Genomic DNA, 22,804 nt, shown 5'->3' on the forward strand with positions numbered 1-22,804 from the left:
CAAATCAATAAAGGAAGCTGTTTTTTATACTAGATTTGGCAGACTTCTAGTGGTCAGAATTAGTCAGAGGTTGAAAATAAATGTGTTTGATTTATGGGTAATCAACTCCTTGTCAGCCAGATAGAAGCAGTACAGTGTTAGTTGTACTGCAGTCAGCTAAAAGGTGTTGTCGTAGCATAAGCACTGCTGATGCGGTATCTGGGTCAGCATAAGCACTGCTGATGCGGTATCTGGGTCAGCGGCCTTGTTACATATGGTGTAGCACTGCTGACACGGTATCTGGGTCAGCAGCCTTGTCACATATGGTGTAGCGCCTGTGAGGTTGTCTTGATGGTATTAAGATAACAGTGACGTGTTTAGTCGCTTATGTGTTGGCAATTTCTGCGATGTCACAGTCAACCTTTTGTTTTATTATTACTACTGCGATCTTGTTAAGGATAAAATTTAATGTAGTTTATTACAATGAAGTTGCTATAAGAAGAAGTTATTTTGTTCTTGAAAGAGAATTACTGACTACAAGATTGGCAGTGTCAGTTGCTTGTGTAATTTTTTTTTTTTTTTTAAGTTGTTTCTTGATAATAATATAATGTTGATTACTTACAAGTGTTCCAAGGTAAGATTTATGTGCAAGTAATAATAATTTGTTGGGGTATTACCACTTTAAAACACTACTTTCTTGGGAGACACTTCACTAGAGACTGTAGTCAGTCAGCCATTTTGTTTTTTTTCGTACATAACGACATAACTAATATGTACCGTTATTATAGCACATATATTAAATTTATATGGAGCTAATATTTCGTAAATCAAAACAACTTTTCGGAAATACTTGATTTATTCCGAAATTTAAGTTCACCCAAAAGTTTACAAAGTTTACAAACTTTGATTCAATTTTCTTCAAATGTCACTCAATCGAACAAATCTAATTAAGAGTCTGATTAAAAGCTATTAAAATTAAAATTAAACTAAAAATGTATACTTCTCCAAAAATGGTTTAAATTAACAAAACAAAATAAAAAGTTCTCTTCTCAAAATACTCAAAATTAATATAACACAAAACTTGATATTTACTTTATGACCAAAATTTAATTCACAATACTTCAAAAAATTGAATTAAATTTTCAGACTCTGAAAGATGGGAAACTTTAGAAATTTTAATTACAGTATTATAAAATAAAAGATATTAACTATACGCTGGTACGGGACTTACTACTTTGAAGATTACGGAGGCAGATCGCAAAATAAAACGCACTAAAAAATTTAAATACTTGAACTTGAATTTACACGCGATAAATAATTACTCTAAATCCCAACTATAGGGTTAGAGGAAGAAAACTTCAGCTTCGACCGGTACACCTTCTCGTCGTGGCTTCAAGACTCGACTGCCTACTTCTGACCCTCTCCAGGCTTGCCGGGTCGGAACGTAGACCGATCAGCTGATTACCGGTTCAACTAAACAATGTCCACGCACCGCGTCTAGTTAACAGGAGCCTACTTCCTACCGCGATTCAGCATAAAGAATTAGAACTATGGTACATATTTTCCCTAGCCCGAAGCTGCAATCACGGTAGGAACCTAAACCTTTAAACACTCATCCCGGACTAAGTACAATAATATCCCTCCACATGCACACTTTTAAATAACAATTCTTTTGTACTTATCACTACGTGGAGGCTGTGATGTGTAGTCCGAGGGGTGATGTGGTAGGAGTGTCCGACGTCCAGTGTGGCTCCCCAGGTAGCCATCGCAGAGGGATGTGGTAGGTGAGGAGTCGAGGCAGGTAGCTTCTCCAATGATTGTGCGGCCGGTGCAGTGCGGCGGCCTCGTTGATCTCGTGGTTGGCTGGCTCTGGTTCGCTAATAGCACTGCTACCTGCTCCTCCAATCTAATAACAATTTCAGCCAGCGAGGCATTGAGCTCTTGGAGGACATTCCTTTTTACAAAATATTCCCTCCGTATAATTGTATGGCTGTCAGTCTTTCACGGTGTTCTTATTGTACGCCTGCGCCAGTGTCACGAATGTAAACCATTACCAGATGTTGTTAATTACAATAAAATCAATTTACAGGGATTACAATGGCACAATAATCAATTTTTTACACACAATAAACCTCATATAGTGATAAAAAAACAATATTACCCTGTCCTTCTACATTTGAAGGAACAGGGAAGAAATATCACTATTAATACAACTCATTGTATACCAAAAAATATTACCCTGTCCTTCTCTATTGGAAGGAACAGGGGACAACAACACCACAACTTTACCAAAATTACCCTGTCCTTCTACATTTGGAGGAACAGGGAAGAAATATATCTCATGATATATCACAATACCTCTGTGTATTAATTTCATACACCATTAATGCCATTCGTTGTCCCTGAAAATTACATGGTTTACAACAACACTCCTATCACACACTTACACTGGCATTTTATATTATGACTTCTCATCTTAGCCATACAATTGCTGAAATTAAAACGTCGTCACATCACCCTTTTATATTCCAATATTTATTTGTATTATTATAATAAACTACTGGATTCTCATACTTAACTTGTTTTGTGTTTTGGGCCAAATTAATACATAATTATATAATCAATTCTTGAAGTTAATTTAGAAATAAATTATATTGCCAATTTATTGTTTTTAGACCCATCTTCAATTCCTTTTCGACAATATAATTGTCCTGAAAATAAAACATACTGACCTTTGCCCCGGGCTAATGTTTATTGAGTTCTCAACTTTCACTTTTAGTACTTTAACTTTAATTGTGAAACATGCACTTTCTTCACTGATCTTTCATCCTTGATATCCTGAACTATAAAGGTCACTTCTGTTAATTTATATATAATCCTGTAGGGTCCACAAAACCGGTTTGCCATTTTTGCCTGAAATTTTTCCGCTTTGTTACTCAGCCAGTGTGTCTTCACGTATACAAGGCTTCCAACTTTGAATGGGTGTTCACATTCCTTATCACTATAGCCTGCCCTCTTCCTGTTAGCCGAAATGGACTTTTTTAAGTTTAACACAGTTCTTTGAAACCTATCCAAATTATCCGGCTTTGACACATCACAGTCCAATAAATCATTAATGTTCCATCTGTTGGTCAATTCCAAGTTAGGCCTATTTCCGAACATAATTTCGTATGGTGAATTTTTAGTAGCTTCCGAGGTCGCACAATTTATCGCTAATTGTAATTCAGTTAATTTGGTGTCCCACTTAGTTTGATCCGAATTAAAGTAAATTTTTAACATCTGTTTTACTGTCCTCAACTGACGTTCACTTTTGTTTCCCTGTGGTACAAATGGAGTTACAAATTGATGATTGATTCCCCGGGCGAATAAATAGTTCTTTAGTTCGACACTTCTAAAACACTGTGCATTGTCCGACACTATATTTTTGCAATATGCAAAATTTTTAAAAATTTCACTTTCTAATACTTTTATTATTGATTTACTTTTCGCGTCTTTTATCGCACTTAAAAATACCATTTTTGAATGGTCGTCAAGTACAATCAGGATATTATTATTTCCACTACTAGACCTGGTTAAAGGGCCAAAAATGTCTATGTACAATTTATCCATGGGCCTAGCTGATACACCAGAAATCAGTTTGCCATGATAAACCTTACCGGTTTTCGCTAACGCACAAGCTTCGCACATTTTTACCTTGTCTTTTATCAGCCCGGCAAGATCCGCATGGTAAAATAAATCGCATATCTTTCTGGTAGTTTTTAATATTCCATAGTGGCCCCCGATTTCCGACTCATGGTAATACTTAAACACCATATCTACTAAATGTTCTGGTAGACATATCTTTGGCTTACTAGTAGGCTTACTTCTATACATCACAACTCCCTTACACAAGAAATATTTTTCAGAGTTAGTACCACCTTTTATACTATTATATATTTTTCGTATTATATTGTCCTGGGTTTGGTGAACCTTAAAGTCCGTATAAGCTAGTGGAAAATTACCTACGCTATTTACAAATACACTATTTACATTTTCTTCCTTAATTGCTACTCTTATGCTATTGTCCGTTACACTATCATTTTCTATACCGTACTGGTATTCTTCAATTTCCTCCACACTTTGCATCTTATCTCTACATTCAAATAGTCTAGATAAATAGTCTGCCACCGCATTGTCTTTTGATTTTACGTGTTTAATTTGAAATGGTAGGCTCAAAATTGTAGCTGCCCACCTACCTAATTTTCCTAATTTCCTAAAATTGCCTAGTACCCACGCTAGTGCACTATTGTCCGTTATTAGCGTAAAAGGCCTTACTTCTAGGTAGCTGCGAAATTTGTTTATCGCGCATACCACTGCAAGTGCTTCCTTTTGGTACACAGTCAAGTTTCTTTGTTCGGATTCATTGAATTTTTTTTGAATAATAAGCCACTGGTTTATTCTCACCTTCTATTTCCTGCATTAAACAGCTTCCTGCTGCCTTGTCACTCGCATCCGTACATAGGATAAATGGCTTATTATAATCTGGTATTATTAATACTGGTGGTGTACTTACGCTTTCCTTTAAGCTGTTGAAGCTCTCCTGGCACTCCTGAGTCCACTCAAATTTCCTATTCTTTTTTCTCAGTTCATTTAAACATGCTGCCTTGTCTGCATAGTTTGGGATGAACTTTGCGAAATAGCTCACCGCTCCGATAAATCTACTTACGCCTTTTGCGTCCTTTGGCTCTCTCGCATCTCTAATGGCAGAAGTTCTATCCGGGTCGACTCTTATCTGGTCCTTAGAGATTAGGTGACCTAAAAACTTGATCTCTTTACATGCAAAGCTCACCTTATTCGGGTTAACTGTAAGTCCATGTTTGGCCAGCCTCTCCACAACATCTCTGACATGTTCTATATGCTCTGGTAAACTTTTACTAAATATTATTATGTCATCTACATAATTTAAAGCATACTGAAATTTTACACCTTGCAACACTTTATTTAATAAGCGGCTCATTGTTCCGCTTCCCAAGTGTAACCCATATGGTACACGATTGAATTCATATGATTCAAACGGCGTAACAAAACCAGTTAAATGTTTGCTTTTTTCCGTAAGTTTTAATTGGTAAAATGAATTACTCAAATCTAAGTTTGAAAAATAAGTACACCCTTGTAAGTAGTGGTATGATTCGTATACGTCTCCAATTGGATGTTCCACTCTCTTCAACTTACTATTTAATTTTGAGTAATTAATCACCATTCTAGATTTATCACTTCCCGGTTTGGTTACTAAAAATGCGGGGCTAGCATAATTTGACACACTGGGTCTAATTATATTCTGTGCCAACAGTTCATCTAAAATTTTTCTTAATTCTTGCAGCTTGGGGGGGGATAGCGGATACGGCTTCAATCTCACTGGCTCGGGGTCGCTGACTTCTAGGTCAATTTCGAAGTCAATAGCTTGCCCTATTTTATCGGTAAAAACTTGAGGGAATTCGTTAATAATTTTTAAAATACCCTCCTTTGCCTTATTGCACCCTACCACAATACTCTGGTTCACATTATTTATAAGGATTGTATTATTCTGAAATAACTCGATTGTGACTTCTGGTTTAAACTTAAACCAACACATATCCTGTTTTAAATCCACCACCATGCCAGTTTCTTTTATAAAATTTGAACCCAGAATTATTGGCCAAGACAAATTTTTCGAAACTAAAAACTGAACTTTCCAAGAAAAACATTCTATCTTTATTTTTACAATACATTTACCCAGGATTGATAATTCGTTGTTATCTGCCGACAAACATTTAATATCAGTATGTTCAAGAATACTAGCCAGTCCTTTCTTTAACAATGAGTCGTAAATGCTTTCGCTTATCAGGTTCACTCCGCTTCCCGTGTCCAATAATACATTATGATATGTACCCTTACCAACAAACACTTTTACAACGGGCAGGGTCATTGAACCTTGGCTACGTCCGGCCCTTTTTACATTCATACAGGAATTTCCCACATTATTCTTACCCCTTGCCCTCATTTGTTCTCGACCTCTTCCATAATTATAATTATTTTTAATGTCAGTGGGACGTGACCGGGGAGATTCCACTCTCGCACTACCTTCTTGGAATTCTCCCCTATTTATAAGTTTTTTGGGACCGCAGATTTTTCGAATCTCGGTATCTGTGCTCTCTGAATATTTTTAAAACAATCCCTAGCGATATGTCCCGGTTTATTACAAATAAAACATTTTATTATTGCTTTCTTTACCATCATGGGATTGTTTACATACGAGTTTGCAGTTGAGTTTACATTACTTTTCAGAACAAAGTCCGATTTACAAACTTTACGTTCCTCGCACACCTTCACTTCTTCATAGGCTACGTTCTGCTCATATATACATAAATTGTCAAGGTCGGCAAAATTTTTCGGATTTGTACAAAATACCAGTCGGGCCCTTACTTGAGATGAGATACCTAATTTTATCAATTCCGTCAGTTCGGTCTCAGAATAATCACACAATAGCAATTTTGCATTTTGCTTAACGTTTAAAATATAACTGCTCAGTTTTTCATCAGGTTTTTGTGATCTAGTTACTAAGTCCCTCTTCAAGGCTTCTCTATGACCAAATGGAACAAAATAATCTAATAGTCCTTTGTGTACTTCACTAAAATTACTAGCATTTACCTTAAATTGAAGCATTTTATTGTAAAGTGGACCAGTGGCATAACCTACACTCATATTTATGATCTCACTATCACTTAAGCTAGTTTCACCCTTAATTTTTAACATTATTTCGATATAATTCAACAATTCTGAAACATTTAGTCCGTCTGTGGGTTTAAACATTTTTTAAAATCGCTCTAGGGGATTTGGCAATTTTGCAAAATTCCCTTCTACATGTTTCCCCTGGGGAATACTCAAACCTAAAATATCCTCGTTTCTCGTTTGAGATACGGGCTTGCTCATCTCTTCGAATTCTTCCTCTTCCAGGCTTGTATTTAAAAGACTGGTTTCAAAATTCACTATTTCCTCCTCGCTTACGCCAAGTTTTCCTAATTTTGCCTTAATTTCAATCAAACCATCCTTAAGTTTTGAAATTAAGGTTTCAGACGCTCCTTCCCACTTATACAACTCATATAATACATCAACTCTCACAGTGAGATGTTTGTGCCTACACACTAGTCTCAAATACTCGCCTGTCGATTTTTCCTCGGACAAGTTTCCTATCTTGACAGATAATGCCTCCAAATCAACTTTTATTTCCTTTAATGCAGTGCTAGGTTCTATACGCCCCTTCAGATTACCAGTGTTGGCCCTGATATTTAATTTCAAAAGGGACCTCAACATTTTTCTAAGATTCTGGACGGTGTCGCTTTCAGAAGCATTTCCGCCCCTAAAATTTATTTCAAATATTAATTCCTTTTTGAGCAACAGATCTACATGCGCTAGCTCCATTTTTATTTTAAAATAATTTTCTTAAAATAAATCAAATATTCCAAACTCACAATATTATTCTAAGTCCTAAGTCTTACTCACTACACAAAATTATGCAGGTTTATACACAATGTTCAAGTTCATACAAGTCTTATACAAGTTACACACACTTTCATGAATTATACAAGTTTATACCAGTTTACAAGTTCTTTCCTGTAAATAACCTGTTGTACAAGTTTATGCTCAAAAAGAAATAGCAGAGTGGCGCAAATTATGTACCGTTATTATAGCACATATATTAAATTTATATGGAGCTAATATTTCGTAAATCAAAACAACTTTTCGGAAATACTTGATTTATTCCGAAATTTAAGTTCACCCAAAAGTTTACAAAGTTTACAAACTTTGATTCAATTTTCTTCAAATGTCACTCAATCGAACAAATCTAATTAAGAGTCTGATTAAAAGCTATTAAAATTAAAATTAAACTAAAAATGTATACTTCTCCAAAAATGGTTTAAATTAACAAAACAAAATAAAAAGTTCTCTTCTCAAAATACTCAAAATTAATATAACACAAAACTTGATATTTACTTTATGACCAAAATTTAATTCACAATACTTCAAAAAATTGAATTAAATTTTCAGACTCTGAAAGATGGGAAACTTTAGAAATTTTAATTACAGTATTATAAAATAAAAGATATTAACTATACGCTGGTACGGGACTTACTACTTTGAAGATTACGGAGGCAGATCGCAAAATAAAACGCACTAAAAAATTTAAATACTTGAACTTGAATTTACACGCGATAAATAATTACTCTAAATCCCAACTATAGGGTTAGAGGGAGAAAACTTCAGCTTCGACCGGTACACCTTCTCGTCGTGGCTTCAAGACTCGACTGCCTACTTCTGACCCTCTCCAGGCTTGCCGGGTCGGAACGTAGACCGATCAGCTGATTACCGGTTCAACTAAACAATGTCCACGCACCGCGTCTAGTTAACAGGAGCCTACTTCCTACCGCGATTCAGCATAAAGAATTAGAACTATGGTACAAATATAACATAATTAATAATTAGTGGATATGTAATAATAACACATAAATAACAGTAGACTAAAGGTTCATGGTACCTCATTTTTTATTGGTTGAGAATATATATTATTAATTTCAGAGTACAGGGCCGATCCGAGAGAAATTTTTGGACCATGCAGTGCTGATTTGACTTCACGTTAAACAATTTTGTTTAACAATTGTTGAAATAGAAGGCAAAGTTTTATTTTCAGTTATTTGTTCTATAAATTTGATGTAAATTACATTTTTATAACGTTTATTGTGTGTTTATGTGTAAGATTTAATTTTTAAGCAAAAGAATTTTTGGACCGTATTGCTAGAACTATTGTAATCGGAGCGTCATCGCGTTACCCCACATCAGCAGCACTCTGGCCCGTCTTCTGCTGACATTTGCCTCGCCAATGTTGAGTATGCCTTCTTCCCACGGATCAAGGAAATGTGTGTTAAAAAGTGTATATTTATGGCTATTGTAATTTATTCCAATTTTTGTATTTTCTTTTCCAAAGCTGATTTTGCCTCTTTCATGATCAAGAAAATATACATACATACACACTGCTCTGAGAAGCCTATTTTTGTCAAATGCAACTAATTTACGTTTCATAAAAGTGTTTAAATGTAAAGTAAAAGTTAGACTACATTGTCTCTTATACCATACCTGCACTACTAGCAGTTATGCGCTACTTTGCATGCAATTTAGTGGGTGTTGCATGTGTATGACCACTGCTGGTTTGATTGAATTATATTTCCCATCCTAATGTTGAGTTTGTCTTGTTGCCACGATCAAGAAAATATGAAAAAAATATATATTTATGGCTATTGTAATTTTCTTTGAACTCAGTAAGTTTTGTTCCAGATTTAATTTAGCCTTGTTACCCGATAAAAAAAATGTATATATCACACATCAGAGAAGCCTACACTTAGAAAAGGAAACTAGGCAGTTAAAGGATGCAATGAGTAAGCTTAAACAAGAAAGAAGCACAAAATTTGACCAAGTAACTGGCTCTAAAGATATAAAAACATAATATGAACTCTATAGAGACCACATAATTCTTACTCACCTCTATCCCACCATCTCCACCTGAAGCCAATTATAGAACAGACAGACTTTCGCCACAATGAGTATTTTTAGACCAAACTGGGCAAAAAGATTGGAAGATAAAAGAAGCTATGTCAAACACAATACCCAAAAGAACAGGTGCTTGCTACGAAACAACCAGAAAAAAATAACTGCTAATTTTACATCAGGATGTTCAGGGAGCAAGAAATAAAGTAGAAAGGATATGTCAACTACTCCAAGACGCTCAACCTGATATAGTAATCTTGAGTGAACATGGCTTGAAGACTGAACTCCTGGAAAACACTACATTTCTCAGATACTCTCTTAAAGCAGGGAAACCCCAGGAAAGGAGGGGTTGCCATATATATATCAAACAACACAACTATCAAATAACACATGTCCTGCCCATTTCTTGGTTAAAATTTCACTCCATAACTATATTACCCCTCGAATTGGAAACAAGACAAGAATTCCAACACCTCCATGAAAACTGGACCTTATCGACCACCTACTTCGTTCACAATCTACAAAGACAACACTACTTCCAGCTCAAACACAACGACAACAACATAGTAAACAACACGGAAATCATTTTGTACATTTCATTAGCCTGGACTTCTATATTAACACTACTTCTTTTTATAGCCCTCTATTTCATCCACATTAACAACATCAAAATAAAATTCCTGAAACCTACAGTACATGAACGTGACTACCCAATGGATAACCTAAATTGGACAATAAGTGCGATTCATAGGTAAAAGATTCATAGGTAAAATCGTCATTAAGCCAGGGGAATGTAAGAATACGTCATTATTAGTATAACAAAATTCATAGAATCAATGTACAGATAGTTGCTGGAAAGGAAGTCTTGTATTACAATCCGAAACAAACATCCTCCGGATGTAAGTGGATACACACATCCACCCAGACACTGATAATGAACAAACAGGAAATGCTTGTTTAAGCAGCGGAAATGCTTATTTATAAAAATCATGTGACTATGTAAGAGACAGCCGTACTGATATCAAAATATTGGTACTCACCAATTAAGATGGAGAGATTTGGCAGAGGCATGGTCAGGAGAGCTGGCGGGGGCAACATAAAAAATCAGGAACAACGAGTGAGATGGAAGAAAGTCTGGGAGTGGATTCGTTAGGTGACGATCGGGAGTGCGAGTGCAAGTGTTTGTGTGCGGCAAAAATATTTTAGGCAAAATAGTGTCAAGTGCAAACAAAATGTAAGTTAAGAAAATCTTGTATTTAATTTTAGGAACGTAATATTATATGTCAGGGTTTCATTAATCATTTTAATATGTTTCATTTAAAATTCCAAGGCACCTCTGTACCTAAAGTGGTTAAAAGTGATTATCATGTGTAGAAATCAAATTTATAGTTTTATATTGAAATTCATATTTTCCTATTCCATATATTTTATGTAAATGTTCTCAATTTGGAAAAGTCATTTAATCATGAAAATGTATGTAAATGTTTAGATATTTTAAAAGAAAGTTTGCTTACGTTCAGTTAATGAATACATATTTATTGAAACACTACATAACAAAATTTACTATGATGTTTAACTAATAATTTTTAAAAATCAATGAAACGTAACTTGTAATAAATCATTCAATATTAAACATAATTCATGATTGGTTTTAAAGTTTTGTGTTCAATTTGTCTGTTGATGATATCATTTTTATTTAAGAATTAAATCAATATAATGAGGTGCTACTATTAATAAAATATGTGTTGGTTCATTTGAGTGTGTTGTGTTGTCAATCGAACCTACTATTTAAATCCTCTCACAACAGCCCTTGCTCCCCTTGCTCCCCTTGCTCATATTAATACATTTTAATATTTCACAACCTTACAATTTAAATCTTAATCTAACCATGAAACCTTACAACACACACACACACACACACACACACACACACACACACACACACACACACACACACACACACACACACACACACACACACACACACACACACACAAAGAATCCTTGTGGCTAAAAACATAAACCCTTAATGTATCTCATTATTGCAAGGAACTTAAATGTGAAGTAGCAGTAGTCAGGATAACTACAAGAAAATAACAACTATACATCATTTACAGATTACTAAGTGGAAAACTATATGAAACTCTACATATTCTCTCCATCATCATTGAAGAAACAAAGGCTTAAAACCACCCTAAAGTCATCATGGGTGACATAAGTGTCAATAACTTAGTGCCAGACAACAAATGCAAGAAACTTGAAGAAATACTTGCCAGTCACAACAGGAGAAGACTGCATCTACCACCCACCAGAATTATTTATACCTCCACCTCGTCAATAGTCTGTACATACTCAAATCTACAGCAATAAATGCAGATATATCAGTCCACACGACACAAGTGAGTCAAATACTTCTTGGAGTATAGTGGGTATAAACAGCTGGTTTTATGCAACGTTAAATGAAGATAGACAATTCTTTAAAGACGTCCTTGCAAGAAATGAAACATGTCTTTATTTTTGAGGTGGAGTTAGGGCTGTTTAGCCCTCTTTTCCATTCTACCTCAAGATAATATGAATAATACAAACAATACTAATAACATTCTCTTAAAACTATACTAAACAAATGTAAAGAGTACTATAAACTTAGCTATATATACTGAAAGAACATTGATACAACACATAACAATAATAACTTAAATATATTCAGATTATCTAATTAAATTTTCAATCAAATCTAGTACTAATAATGCAAACCTCATTTGTTCACCCACATGCACCTCACAGGTACCACCAACCTCCACCCATACACAGTCCACAACCAGTTCTCGATCATCGCCCCAAAGCGTGCGTGGCTTTCAATATATTTAATATTGTCAGGGAGTGAATTCCATAAAAGGCAAGCATGAACAGTGAATGATATATTTAAAACTGATGAACGGTGGACAGGTATAGTAAGTAGAGAAGCACTCCGATGTGAGGGTTGTCTGCTGATATCAGATATGAAACTAAAATTGTTAGACACGTAACTAAGAAACTTTAACTTGATGATCAAGTGTAAAAGAGTGAGGTTATGGTACTTATGAAGCTGTACAAGCTTTAGGAGAGATAATTGCTGGAAATAAGGAGAAATGCACTCAGAATGTCCAAGATTGAAAATAAATCTTATACATAATATTGGGCTCGCTGACGCCTGTCTAACAGTCATGTCGTTTATCACTGTGTCACAATAGTTGAAATGAGGATACACAAGTGTCTTAACAAACATAACTTTGATGTTGAGTGGCAGGTATAGAGCAACCTGTTTTACTGTGAAACAGTGATTATTAAATAAAAATGCACAAAAGAGGAAGATAAAACAACTTAGTACTATCAGTGTGACTAGAAAGCTTCAACATTACCACTTAAAAATCAAACAATTAAAATGATCACTTAAACAATACTAATAAATAACAAAACAAAGTTACGAACAGATAATAAAAGAAATTTAAAATCAACAAAGTTTACATTTAAAATATTAAAGTACTTGTATCGTAGGCAAAAAATTCATTAACAGTGTAGAAGGGAGTTATCTTAAGCCAATTCTTAAGAACAATTTTAAATTTATTGATAGTTGTTGTCCATGCCATATCAGGTAACTTATTGAAAAGTTGAACCTCCATAAAGCAGTGACTTTTTTAAATTTCTCAAGTCTTACAGGAAGCCAAGTGTTGGAAATTAGACATAATAATAACAATGGAATAATACATAACAATAGATCTAAACCCCTATATCGAGACAGGTGAGTGCCTCAGGGATCAGTCTTAGGTCCTGTTCTGTTCATCTTATTTACTAATACCACCCATTATTATTTTAGTACCACTGTTCCACTTTAATGAACACTGATGAAACAACATTTCTTCTTGCTGGAAACTCTACAGAAGAACTAGCTATTGTCTCATACACAGCACTAAATATGACTTGCCAGTACTGCCATCTGAATGATCTAGTAGTTAACATGATCACTACCAAGCAACTGGCTTTTGGCAGGAGAAGTGATAGAATTGCGAATCTACTAGAAGTTGACATAAAATCACATACAGGATTTCTTGTACTGACAGTTGACACTCTCTCTTGGACACACCATGTTGACCTGTGTTGTACTATAGATAACTGTATATCCTGGAACAATCATATTGACCAACTCTCCAAGAATTTGAACTCGTGCTTATACATCCTAAAAAGGACAATGCAAGTCAGTGATACTGTGACTACAAGAACCGCTTACTACGCATTATTCGAGTCCCATCTAAGATATGGTCTAATAATGTCTGTACAACAGCAGGAAACTTACGAAAAACTTACTACTGTGGATCCGCTCCACGTTGCAGTGCCAATTTGCTGAGGATCAGCCTACGTTGACTGCGTCAATTTGTCGAGAGATCTGCCCCTCATAGTTGTGTCAATTTGCTGTGTGTCGGTTTTTTAGTGTTGTTGACGCCCCATGTAGTTGTGCGCCTTTTTGTTACCAGTCCCACGTTGCTGTACCATTTTGCTCCGGATGGTGTTGGTCGCCATCTTGCTCAAAATCTGCCCAAAGCTAGCTGCGTTCCCTTGGTACTGCTTGAAACTCTGCCACCTTCCAGATAAACAAATTGCTGTCCCAATCCTCTCCCAATCACTATTTAACATGTGCTCCCTCTCATTGGTGATGTAAATTACTTCGTGTTAGCCAACTGATACTATTCCAACTTAATACCAAATTACTATTAAATTTGAATGTCTGTGGTGTTGTCACCAACAACAAGTCTATGTCTATCTCAGGTTTTTTAATAGGTTGAGTAGTGGTTAAAAAAAATTTAATATCACTCCAATAAAGTTCCTATCACACTTTTTATAAATGGGATACTCAAAGAAAAGTCAAACCAAGTGACCTTGACGTTAATCTATTCCGTATTACACTGTCCATACATATATAATTCCACTCACCTTGCTTTGATAATTTAAGAGTCTAACATAATATCCCATCCTTCATTAAAATTTCAATACACCATATTACAGTTTCCTATTAATTTTACCACTACTATCTCAGGAGAATCCACACAACCTCCTTGCTTCAAGTCTGGAAAGAGAAGACAGAATCTCCGTATAAAACTACGGATACCGACTCAAAACAATACTCATCCCCTCTCCCGTTCAAATCAGCGTCTTCACGAATAAATATAATTTGATTCTTTTTTTATAATTGTCGAAATTTATCACGTTTACTATAATTAATCAATTTAAGTCTTTCTATTTTCTTTTTATTATTTTTTTCAAAGCTTTTTATTTAAATTTTTAGCAACATGTGCTTTATGACGTGATCAATATACAAGTCATTTATCCCACAATTGGCTTTTCTGCGTAATTCTATTTAGCACCTTTGTAAAACACGAATTTTGGTTATGTTTACTTCATTTTAATTAATCAAATCTTTTCCCGTATAAAGTTTAATATATTTCTTCGTTATTAATTAAATAAATCTCAATTCCGACAACATGTGATTCACTGACGTCACACTCTTCCGATTCACTGACGTCACAGTCTGCCAATTCCCCGCGAATATTCAAATGTCGTAATTTGACCTGTTACATTACTATTACAAAATTGAGCAGTCAGGATAATGTCAAACCTCGGTCCAAGAGAGCTGTAGGAGTGCATTCCCTCGCCAGTGTATGATAACAATTGGCTTGTATATCAGAGAAGTCATAGTCCATACAGACAGAGAACAACTACTATGAGACAACGACATTCACTCATACAATACCCGTCATGCATCAAACTTCCATCTTCTGTTACACCATACTACACTCTTTAAGAAGAAAACACAGGCAGTAATCTTTTTAACTTTCTTCTTGAAGAACTCAAAGGACTGCAAGGAAAAGGACTGAAGTTAGCCTTGACACAATACCTTTCAGAACGGCCATTTTACTCGCTGGATAATTTCTTAAACTTGAGGAGTGAAGAAGAAAATTGACATTAATAATTATTTGACTGTAAAATCTACCAATTAGAAGATTGAAACTTAAATATAGGAACTATATATTTACCAGATGTATCTGTTAACTTTGAAACAAACTGAAAATCTTAATGTATTGTGACACCATTCTGATCTCTAAGATTATGAATCAATAATTTCGTCTATTGTGTAAGAAGGTAAACACTGGCCTATCTGTCACCGAAAGAATTCACCATATCAGAGATTTAAACACGGCCAAAATAACTTTTTATGCCATTTTTGAATCCTAGCTAAGATATGGCATTTCTTAGATGTGGGGAGGTACAACAGCCACCAACTTACAAAGAATCCTTCTAATCCAGAAGAAAGATAAGAACCCTAATAGGCCTAATACCCAGGGATAACTACCATGAATGGCTCAAGGATCTATCTCTGTATTATGAAGATTGTAGCCCTGTACATCCAGAAAGTGGTCCTGTTTGCTGAAAGGAATAAACTACTTCAGGGAGCAGACATACATACATCACTATAACACTTGTCATGTTAACAATTGCATCCTGCCTGCACACCGTCTCTCACTATATGCAAAAAAGCCATCATACATGGGATGCAAGCTATACAACTTACTGCCATCTGAGATCAAGACACAGAAGGGAAAGAACCTGAAGACTATTGAACAGATGGCGGTGACCAGGTCGTTTTACACACTAGAAGAATTTTTACACTGGAACAAACAATAACACATAAACATTATTAACAAAAATTTTAAATAAATAAAGATTCTTTGACTTTAAAGTATGTACACCACTTAACAACACTTAACACATTTGGTATAATGATTTGGTTGATTTCAAAGAATGAGGTTCAAAAATTACATCAGAAATGTGCTGAAAATGCTTACCACACTGTAACATGCAATTCAAGATTGATAGATATCACAAGAAACTGTTGTCTAGCATAATAATTCTTTAAGACAAAATGTGTCTTCATCTTTCATCACACACACTTATTTTTGTAATTACCAAATAGCCTTTAATTAAGAAAATATATATGTCTTACATATACTAGTATTTCATAACTCAACACATTGCTTATCTTACTTATGAGTTAAAGAAAATTAAAATACAAATGAACAACCAGAGAAACTGTTGAGTCATCGCTAAAAATAAAATGCAAAAGTGTACACCACCAATCAGCTATAATTAAATTATGAGTGCTCACTTTTACACAAATAAGGAAATGAGTATAAGTTTGCAGTCTTCCTAAGTATGATCATGCACTTATGTTGGTGGAAATGAAAATTGCTCTACAACTGCCATACAGCCAACAACGTTGACACAGATGTTACTCAATCCAAAATATGAACAAGGACGTTAAGCATGTCTTACTCTGAGATGAAAGCAGCCAAAATCAATCAATAGTTGAAGTCCAGGAAGTCAGAAGTGAAGTATAGAAGTGAATAAATAGAAGTAAAAACCACCAGGTTAATGCCTGAGACACAATATTGATTCCAGTCTTAAATTTTGTTACACACTTCCAATTTTTTGCTAAAATATCCACTGAGTTTATTGGATGGTTCTACTTGTTGAGTTTCTAGATAGCTCCAAATGTAGAAGCTTCAACTTACGGTTTATGTGTTCGATGAGTAATTTTTTATAAAACTTTTACATTTTTTTAAAGTTGTGTATCTAATATCAAAATGTAATTGTACATTTTGATATTACAACATATTATATTGATAATAAAGCTTCTTGAAACTTTTCTCACTTATTCACTTTTGTTCTGCCTATCCAAGAGCTTAAAGTTAGATTTTACTGATCTATTAAACAAAAAGAAGAATAAATAGATACATAGAAAAAATTAGTAATTCCCTCAGTTTTAGTCTGCAATGTTATTACTCAACCATACAAGCATTTATCTATATATCCAATTTGATTTATTTTTAACACATACATAGTTTTCATGAATTGTTATTATTTCATATCAAATATTTCAAATTGATAATGTACCAACGTAAAAAAATAAATAAGATTCTTTTAATACTTTTATTATTTTTAATGTTTACTATACACATTTCAGGTTTAGTACATAGTATACATTAAGAATAATAAAAGAGATATTTTATTTTTGTTATATTTAGTAAACACTTTTAGAGGCTACAATACTAATATGTATCAATATTATATTTACAGACAAGTTACAAGCATTTCTAGAAGTAATACAGACCTAGAAAAAAATTGTTATGTTATGAAAAATTCTTGCATTTGTGCTAAAATAGGGTTTTCTACAATTGTATGACTTTTTTTCTTCCTCCTTGGAGCTGATTTTACACTTCCTTTTATGTTTGGACTAGATGACACTTCATTTCCAGTATTTTTTCTTCCAGTAAAAGATGATTTATTTTCTTCGTTGGTGTGAAACATTTCAATTTTAGAGTCAGGAACAATTCTCTCAGCTGAAGGCCTCTCGTTACTCAATAACGGTTTTGTCTTTCTGCCTTTCATATATGGTTTGCGCCTTATTGCAGCATTTTCTCTTTTTCTTGAACATTTTGTTCTAAGAAGTTGACTTGATTGATTTAATTCATCAGTTGGTTTATCATTGGTTGTTGTATTTTTCTTATTCTTACTGAGGATAGAATTGGTTAGAATTTTAAATAATTTGTTTCCAATTATTCTTTTGAGGATTCCTTTTCTTTCCTGATCTTTTTCTGTCTGCAAATTTTCTAGCTCCTCAATTGCCCTTACCTCCTGGCCTTCTCCATAGTGTACATGTTTTTCTTTTTTGGATGTAATATAACTGTCTACCTCTTGCAAATCATCTTTCCTAGGCCTTTTATCATCAAACACTTCCTTTTTACTGAAAGGTGTAGTCGCTACAGCATTTCTACTGAACAAAACTGTTGTAGGTATATCTTGAAATTCTTCTAAACCATCTTTTAAGTGAATGGGTTTTGTTATTTCCAATGACAATACTGGAGTAAATTTGGAAGTGAGTTTATCTTTTATAAATTCTCCTTCCAATACAATATCAATAGGTCCTAAATTATACACATCTTTAAATTTTTCTCTGTGAATTTTACTTTTATGATCTATAATGATTTTATTTGGTTTGATATTGATAACAGCTGGAGAATTTTTAGTTTTCTCTATGAGAATATTTTCAGTAAAAAACTTTCCTGATAAAACTATATCAATATTACCTTCTTTTTTATGTGTTTTAAAATCAGGAATATGTTTTCCTAGTATGTTTGAGCCATTGTTATTCTGTTGGATTATAAATATTGGAGTTGTTCCATGTTTAAAATGTCCTGATATAATAAGTCTACAAACTTCTGTTGTATAAGAAGGTTCGTACATTTTTCTTTCAGGTATAATAATGTTATCTGATAATTCATTATGTAATTTTAAAGCAGGATTACTTAAACAGTGCTCTTTTTCTAAAGAAACCAAGGGCCTGACTTTTTTGTATTTGATTTTTTCATCTAGAATTGGAGGAAGAGAAGAGGGCTTTATGTATGAAGTTGTACCGGATTCACTTGGTGCTTTATCAAGTTTTATTTGCTCTGTCTTTCCCTCAAGCCTTTTATCTTTTGAACTTTTCCTTTGTCTATCATATGTTTCAGATTTATCATTTTTTTCTTCGGCCACAACATTGCCACAATTATCAGTTCTACTTAATGTTGATGGCTTACCTTTTTTATACCTTTTGTTGAAAGATCTTTCGTCTTCAGTTTCAAATCCATGTTTGTCAGAAATTTCAGTGCCCCCTGAATTTGTGAGCTCTTCTGTTTTATTCCTTTTGTCCAAAACCTCATCTCGTAATGTTTCAAGAATTGACCTGCCAGAACTATATTTTGATGAGTCCCTTTCTTTAAATTTCTTCTGTGGAAAGCCCTCATCTTTATTACTAACTACAAATTTGTCAAAACCTTTCAATCTTGATGATTTATCCTCTTTAAATTTTGTATGCAATATATCCTCATCTTTTGCTTTTACTATAGGTTTACCATAAGTATAAACCTCTTTGGATAGTGATGGCATGGCTACACCAGAACTATCATCACTCTTTGACTTTGATTCCTCACTTTTCCCATATAGTTTATGTAAAATGCTCTCCTTCTGTCTTTCAGATCCAGATTTAAGAGTCTTCTTTGCTAGATCATCTACAATTTCAATGTTTTTTGATTCATTAGTTGCTTGATTAGAGGTCATGAAAATGTCCTGTGAACTTGATTTTCCTGATCTTTCACCTTTTGTCTGGCCAAGAACACTTTTAATTTTTGAACCATCTGATTTTTCTGGAGCTTTATGTTCAAGAGTCGTTTCATCCTCTGAACTCCAAGATAATTGATCAAGTTTGTCAAGTAAAATATCTAATTTAGTTGTGAATTCATTGTACTGTGTTGGTTCTTCAAGGGAAGTTTGAGGTTTGACTACACTACTGTGTTTCTTTCTCATTTTCAAATTAATAATATCTCTCATTGCTTGTAGATTCTGGTCTGGTACCAAATATAATTTTCCATTAACGTATCCCTCATGGTAAATCTCAGCATTAGCTTCCTTTTGTTTTTCTGACACTGGTGCTTTATTACCTGATAATGGCTTTACTGGTACTACTCTCATAGCATCCAACATATCTTTACGGATGACAGTTGTTAACATCTCTCTAGCCCTTAGAGGTTTGGCTACAACAATTGGTTGAATTCTTTCTTGAGACTCCATCGTTTAACTATAATGGTAGATATAAATAGAAATAAAATGTAAATAGGATTTTTTTTATAATGCAGGTGTTACCCAGGTCTCAAGAGTATTTGTGTTCAATGATTTTTTTCAAATTAATAATGACTACTAACATATTGAAAATTAACAGATACTTAAAAAATTTATTTAGTTTAATGGGCTACTGATGTTTTTGTTTTCAATAAGTATTTATTTTTTCAGAACTGATTTTTTACACATGTTTTAATTACACACACATGTAGTCCACATAAACTCTGATTAATTAAATGGAAGTATATTTTATTTGTCTAACTATTATTGTAATAAAACACAATGCAAAGTGAGTGTGGCAGAAGAGTGCCAATTTGCATTATTTAAGCATTCAACATACTTTTTGTGAATTTGATTAGAGAATTTCTCAAATAAAGATAGAGATAAATTGTCAGCTACTTTAGTATTGCGAAGGGTAAAACATAGGAGGATATAAAAACAGAAAAATATTTTCTCAAATCATATCTTGTTATATATCCCACTTACAATGGTGCAATCAAAGTTAAATTTGGAATTTTTTTAATGTTAAATTCACTGCTCTTCTGTATTATTTCCTGATTGCAAAAAAGTACAAAATTTAGGCAATTTTATAATCAGTGGCGTAGCTACTTTGGGTGACACCCGGTGCAGAAGTTGGTGGTGTCACTCCATCGAAAGTAAAAATCAATAAATTTATATGATAAAGGTCATGGATATAATGTATTTTTTTTCTTTTTATTATCCATCACTATAGAATAATACACATTTAACAATTTACGCCAACCAAACACAACACACTTCAAGAAACAAATGAGAAATGGTGCAACTGAAACGTCAAAGGTCGAGAGTATGGGACAGGCAATCCCCCACAACAGCGTTAGGCTCTTCTGCGGAAATCCATTACATAGAGCTGAGCTAATGCTAGTGGAGGAATTCCCGAAAAATAAATTTTTGTGCTAACGATTTATTTTTGTTTGTTTGTACATTGTTTGTTCTTAAAGTTGAGAGACCACGTGGGTGTCACCCCAAAAAAGGTGACACTCGGTGCGGCCCACCCCCCCTTTGCTACGCGACTGTTTATAATAAGGGCAAATAAAAGTGTGTGGATAACAATGTGAAATTTAATATAAGCTTCAGCGAGTAACATGCTCTTATTCATTTCTGACTTAAGGAAATTAGATTTTTTAATTGAATATAATTTAAGAAAATCAAATGTCTTTAAATATTATTTTTTTGATGGAATTATATTTTTTATAGATATTCAGGACACTCTGTACACATACACGCAGTAGCCTATTCAAGGGATAATAATTGAATTCTCTGTAGAAGGGTATATTTATATTTATATTTTTAGCTTTAATTGTATTTGTACATTTTGAGTTTTTAGGTTTACCACTTATATTAATTCAGGGATGATAAATTTGCATGAAAACTTCAACCTCAGAACGCACTCATGTCTAATTGAGTTAGTATATAAGGCCAATGCTTTATGTATTTTATTAAAGAGGTGATGAAGACAAATCCAGTTTAAAGAAGGTGATCTGTTTAGTAAACTCTTAAATCCTCTTGCCCATTTATTAAAGTTTTTCTAAACATCCTGTTTCTCTACCTTTTAAAACATTAACATGTTTTAACATCTAACATTTAAAACATAAGGGATCGATAGATTCTCCAACCATGAGTTGAAATATCAGATTATGAGTTCGAGCAGTTCCAAGTTCAAATTATGGATATGCCACTGCATGAAATCATATTTTGGCAGAGTTCTGTGGGCAATATTGGTGACTGTGGCTACTTTAGCGATGGTTGTGGTTGGTTACAACTCTTGGCTGGCCTACCGTCACCCCACAGTAACGACAACGGTAGCTACAACCCGCAATGACTGTGCTAACATTCCCTTCCCCTCCCTCACCATATGCGACACCAGTCGAGTTGATTGGCGTCGTGCACTCCAACTCACTCAGAGGTTAGTACTCTATTACATTTTGACTAAGCCCATTTGTTGCCAAGATATTTTAATTTTTTTTTTAATGAATATTTCCAATTAAAGTTTAGACATTAATAAATCACATATTAGAAAAAATAGCCCACCTGGCTTGACTGTTTTGGTTTATATCTAATACTTTTTGATTTTTTCACCTATTCAAAAAAATATTTTTATGTAAATATTGTTGTACTTTATTTCAATAAATATTCAAAAAAATACAAATTAAAAAAAAACGCTTGGAATACATCTCTAAAATGGGACATCTCCTATAGGATTAAGAGAGAGAATGGTATAACTGTTTGAAGTTTAATGTTGTTGTTGGCCCTTACCAGTCTGAGCTAGATTAGTATTCCACCTGGTTGATTCATTATGCCAATAACATGTATGAACTCTTTGTTTAAAGTTTGTTATTGACGATGGAAGGTTTGACAGGATAACAGAATTTCGGAAATTTGACATTGTTATGGTTACAAAAGGTATAACAAAAGGTTTCGAGGATTGGAATCTATCCTCTTCGTCAGGTGGGGGAGGTATTAGTACATACAAAAATAGAGAACA

General features: G+C 34.0%; 1 protein-coding gene across 1 annotated transcript in view; it reads left to right on the top strand.

Moving 5' to 3' along the window:
• LOC124360996 overlaps nt 1–22,804 on the top strand; it is a 39,676-nt gene that overhangs the window by 3,874 nt on the left and 12,998 nt on the right. The window contains exon 3 of the mRNA XM_046815034.1: nt 22,022–22,225. Coding sequence (XP_046670990.1) covers nt 22,022–22,225 — 204 coding nt within the window. The remainder of the gene's footprint in view (nt 1–22,021; nt 22,226–22,804) is intronic.

The sequence above is a fragment of the Homalodisca vitripennis genome, chromosome 4, assembly GCF_021130785.1.
Source record: "Homalodisca vitripennis isolate AUS2020 chromosome 4, UT_GWSS_2.1, whole genome shotgun sequence".
In the NCBI taxonomy this organism is placed as follows: Eukaryota; Metazoa; Arthropoda; class Insecta; order Hemiptera; family Cicadellidae; genus Homalodisca; species Homalodisca vitripennis.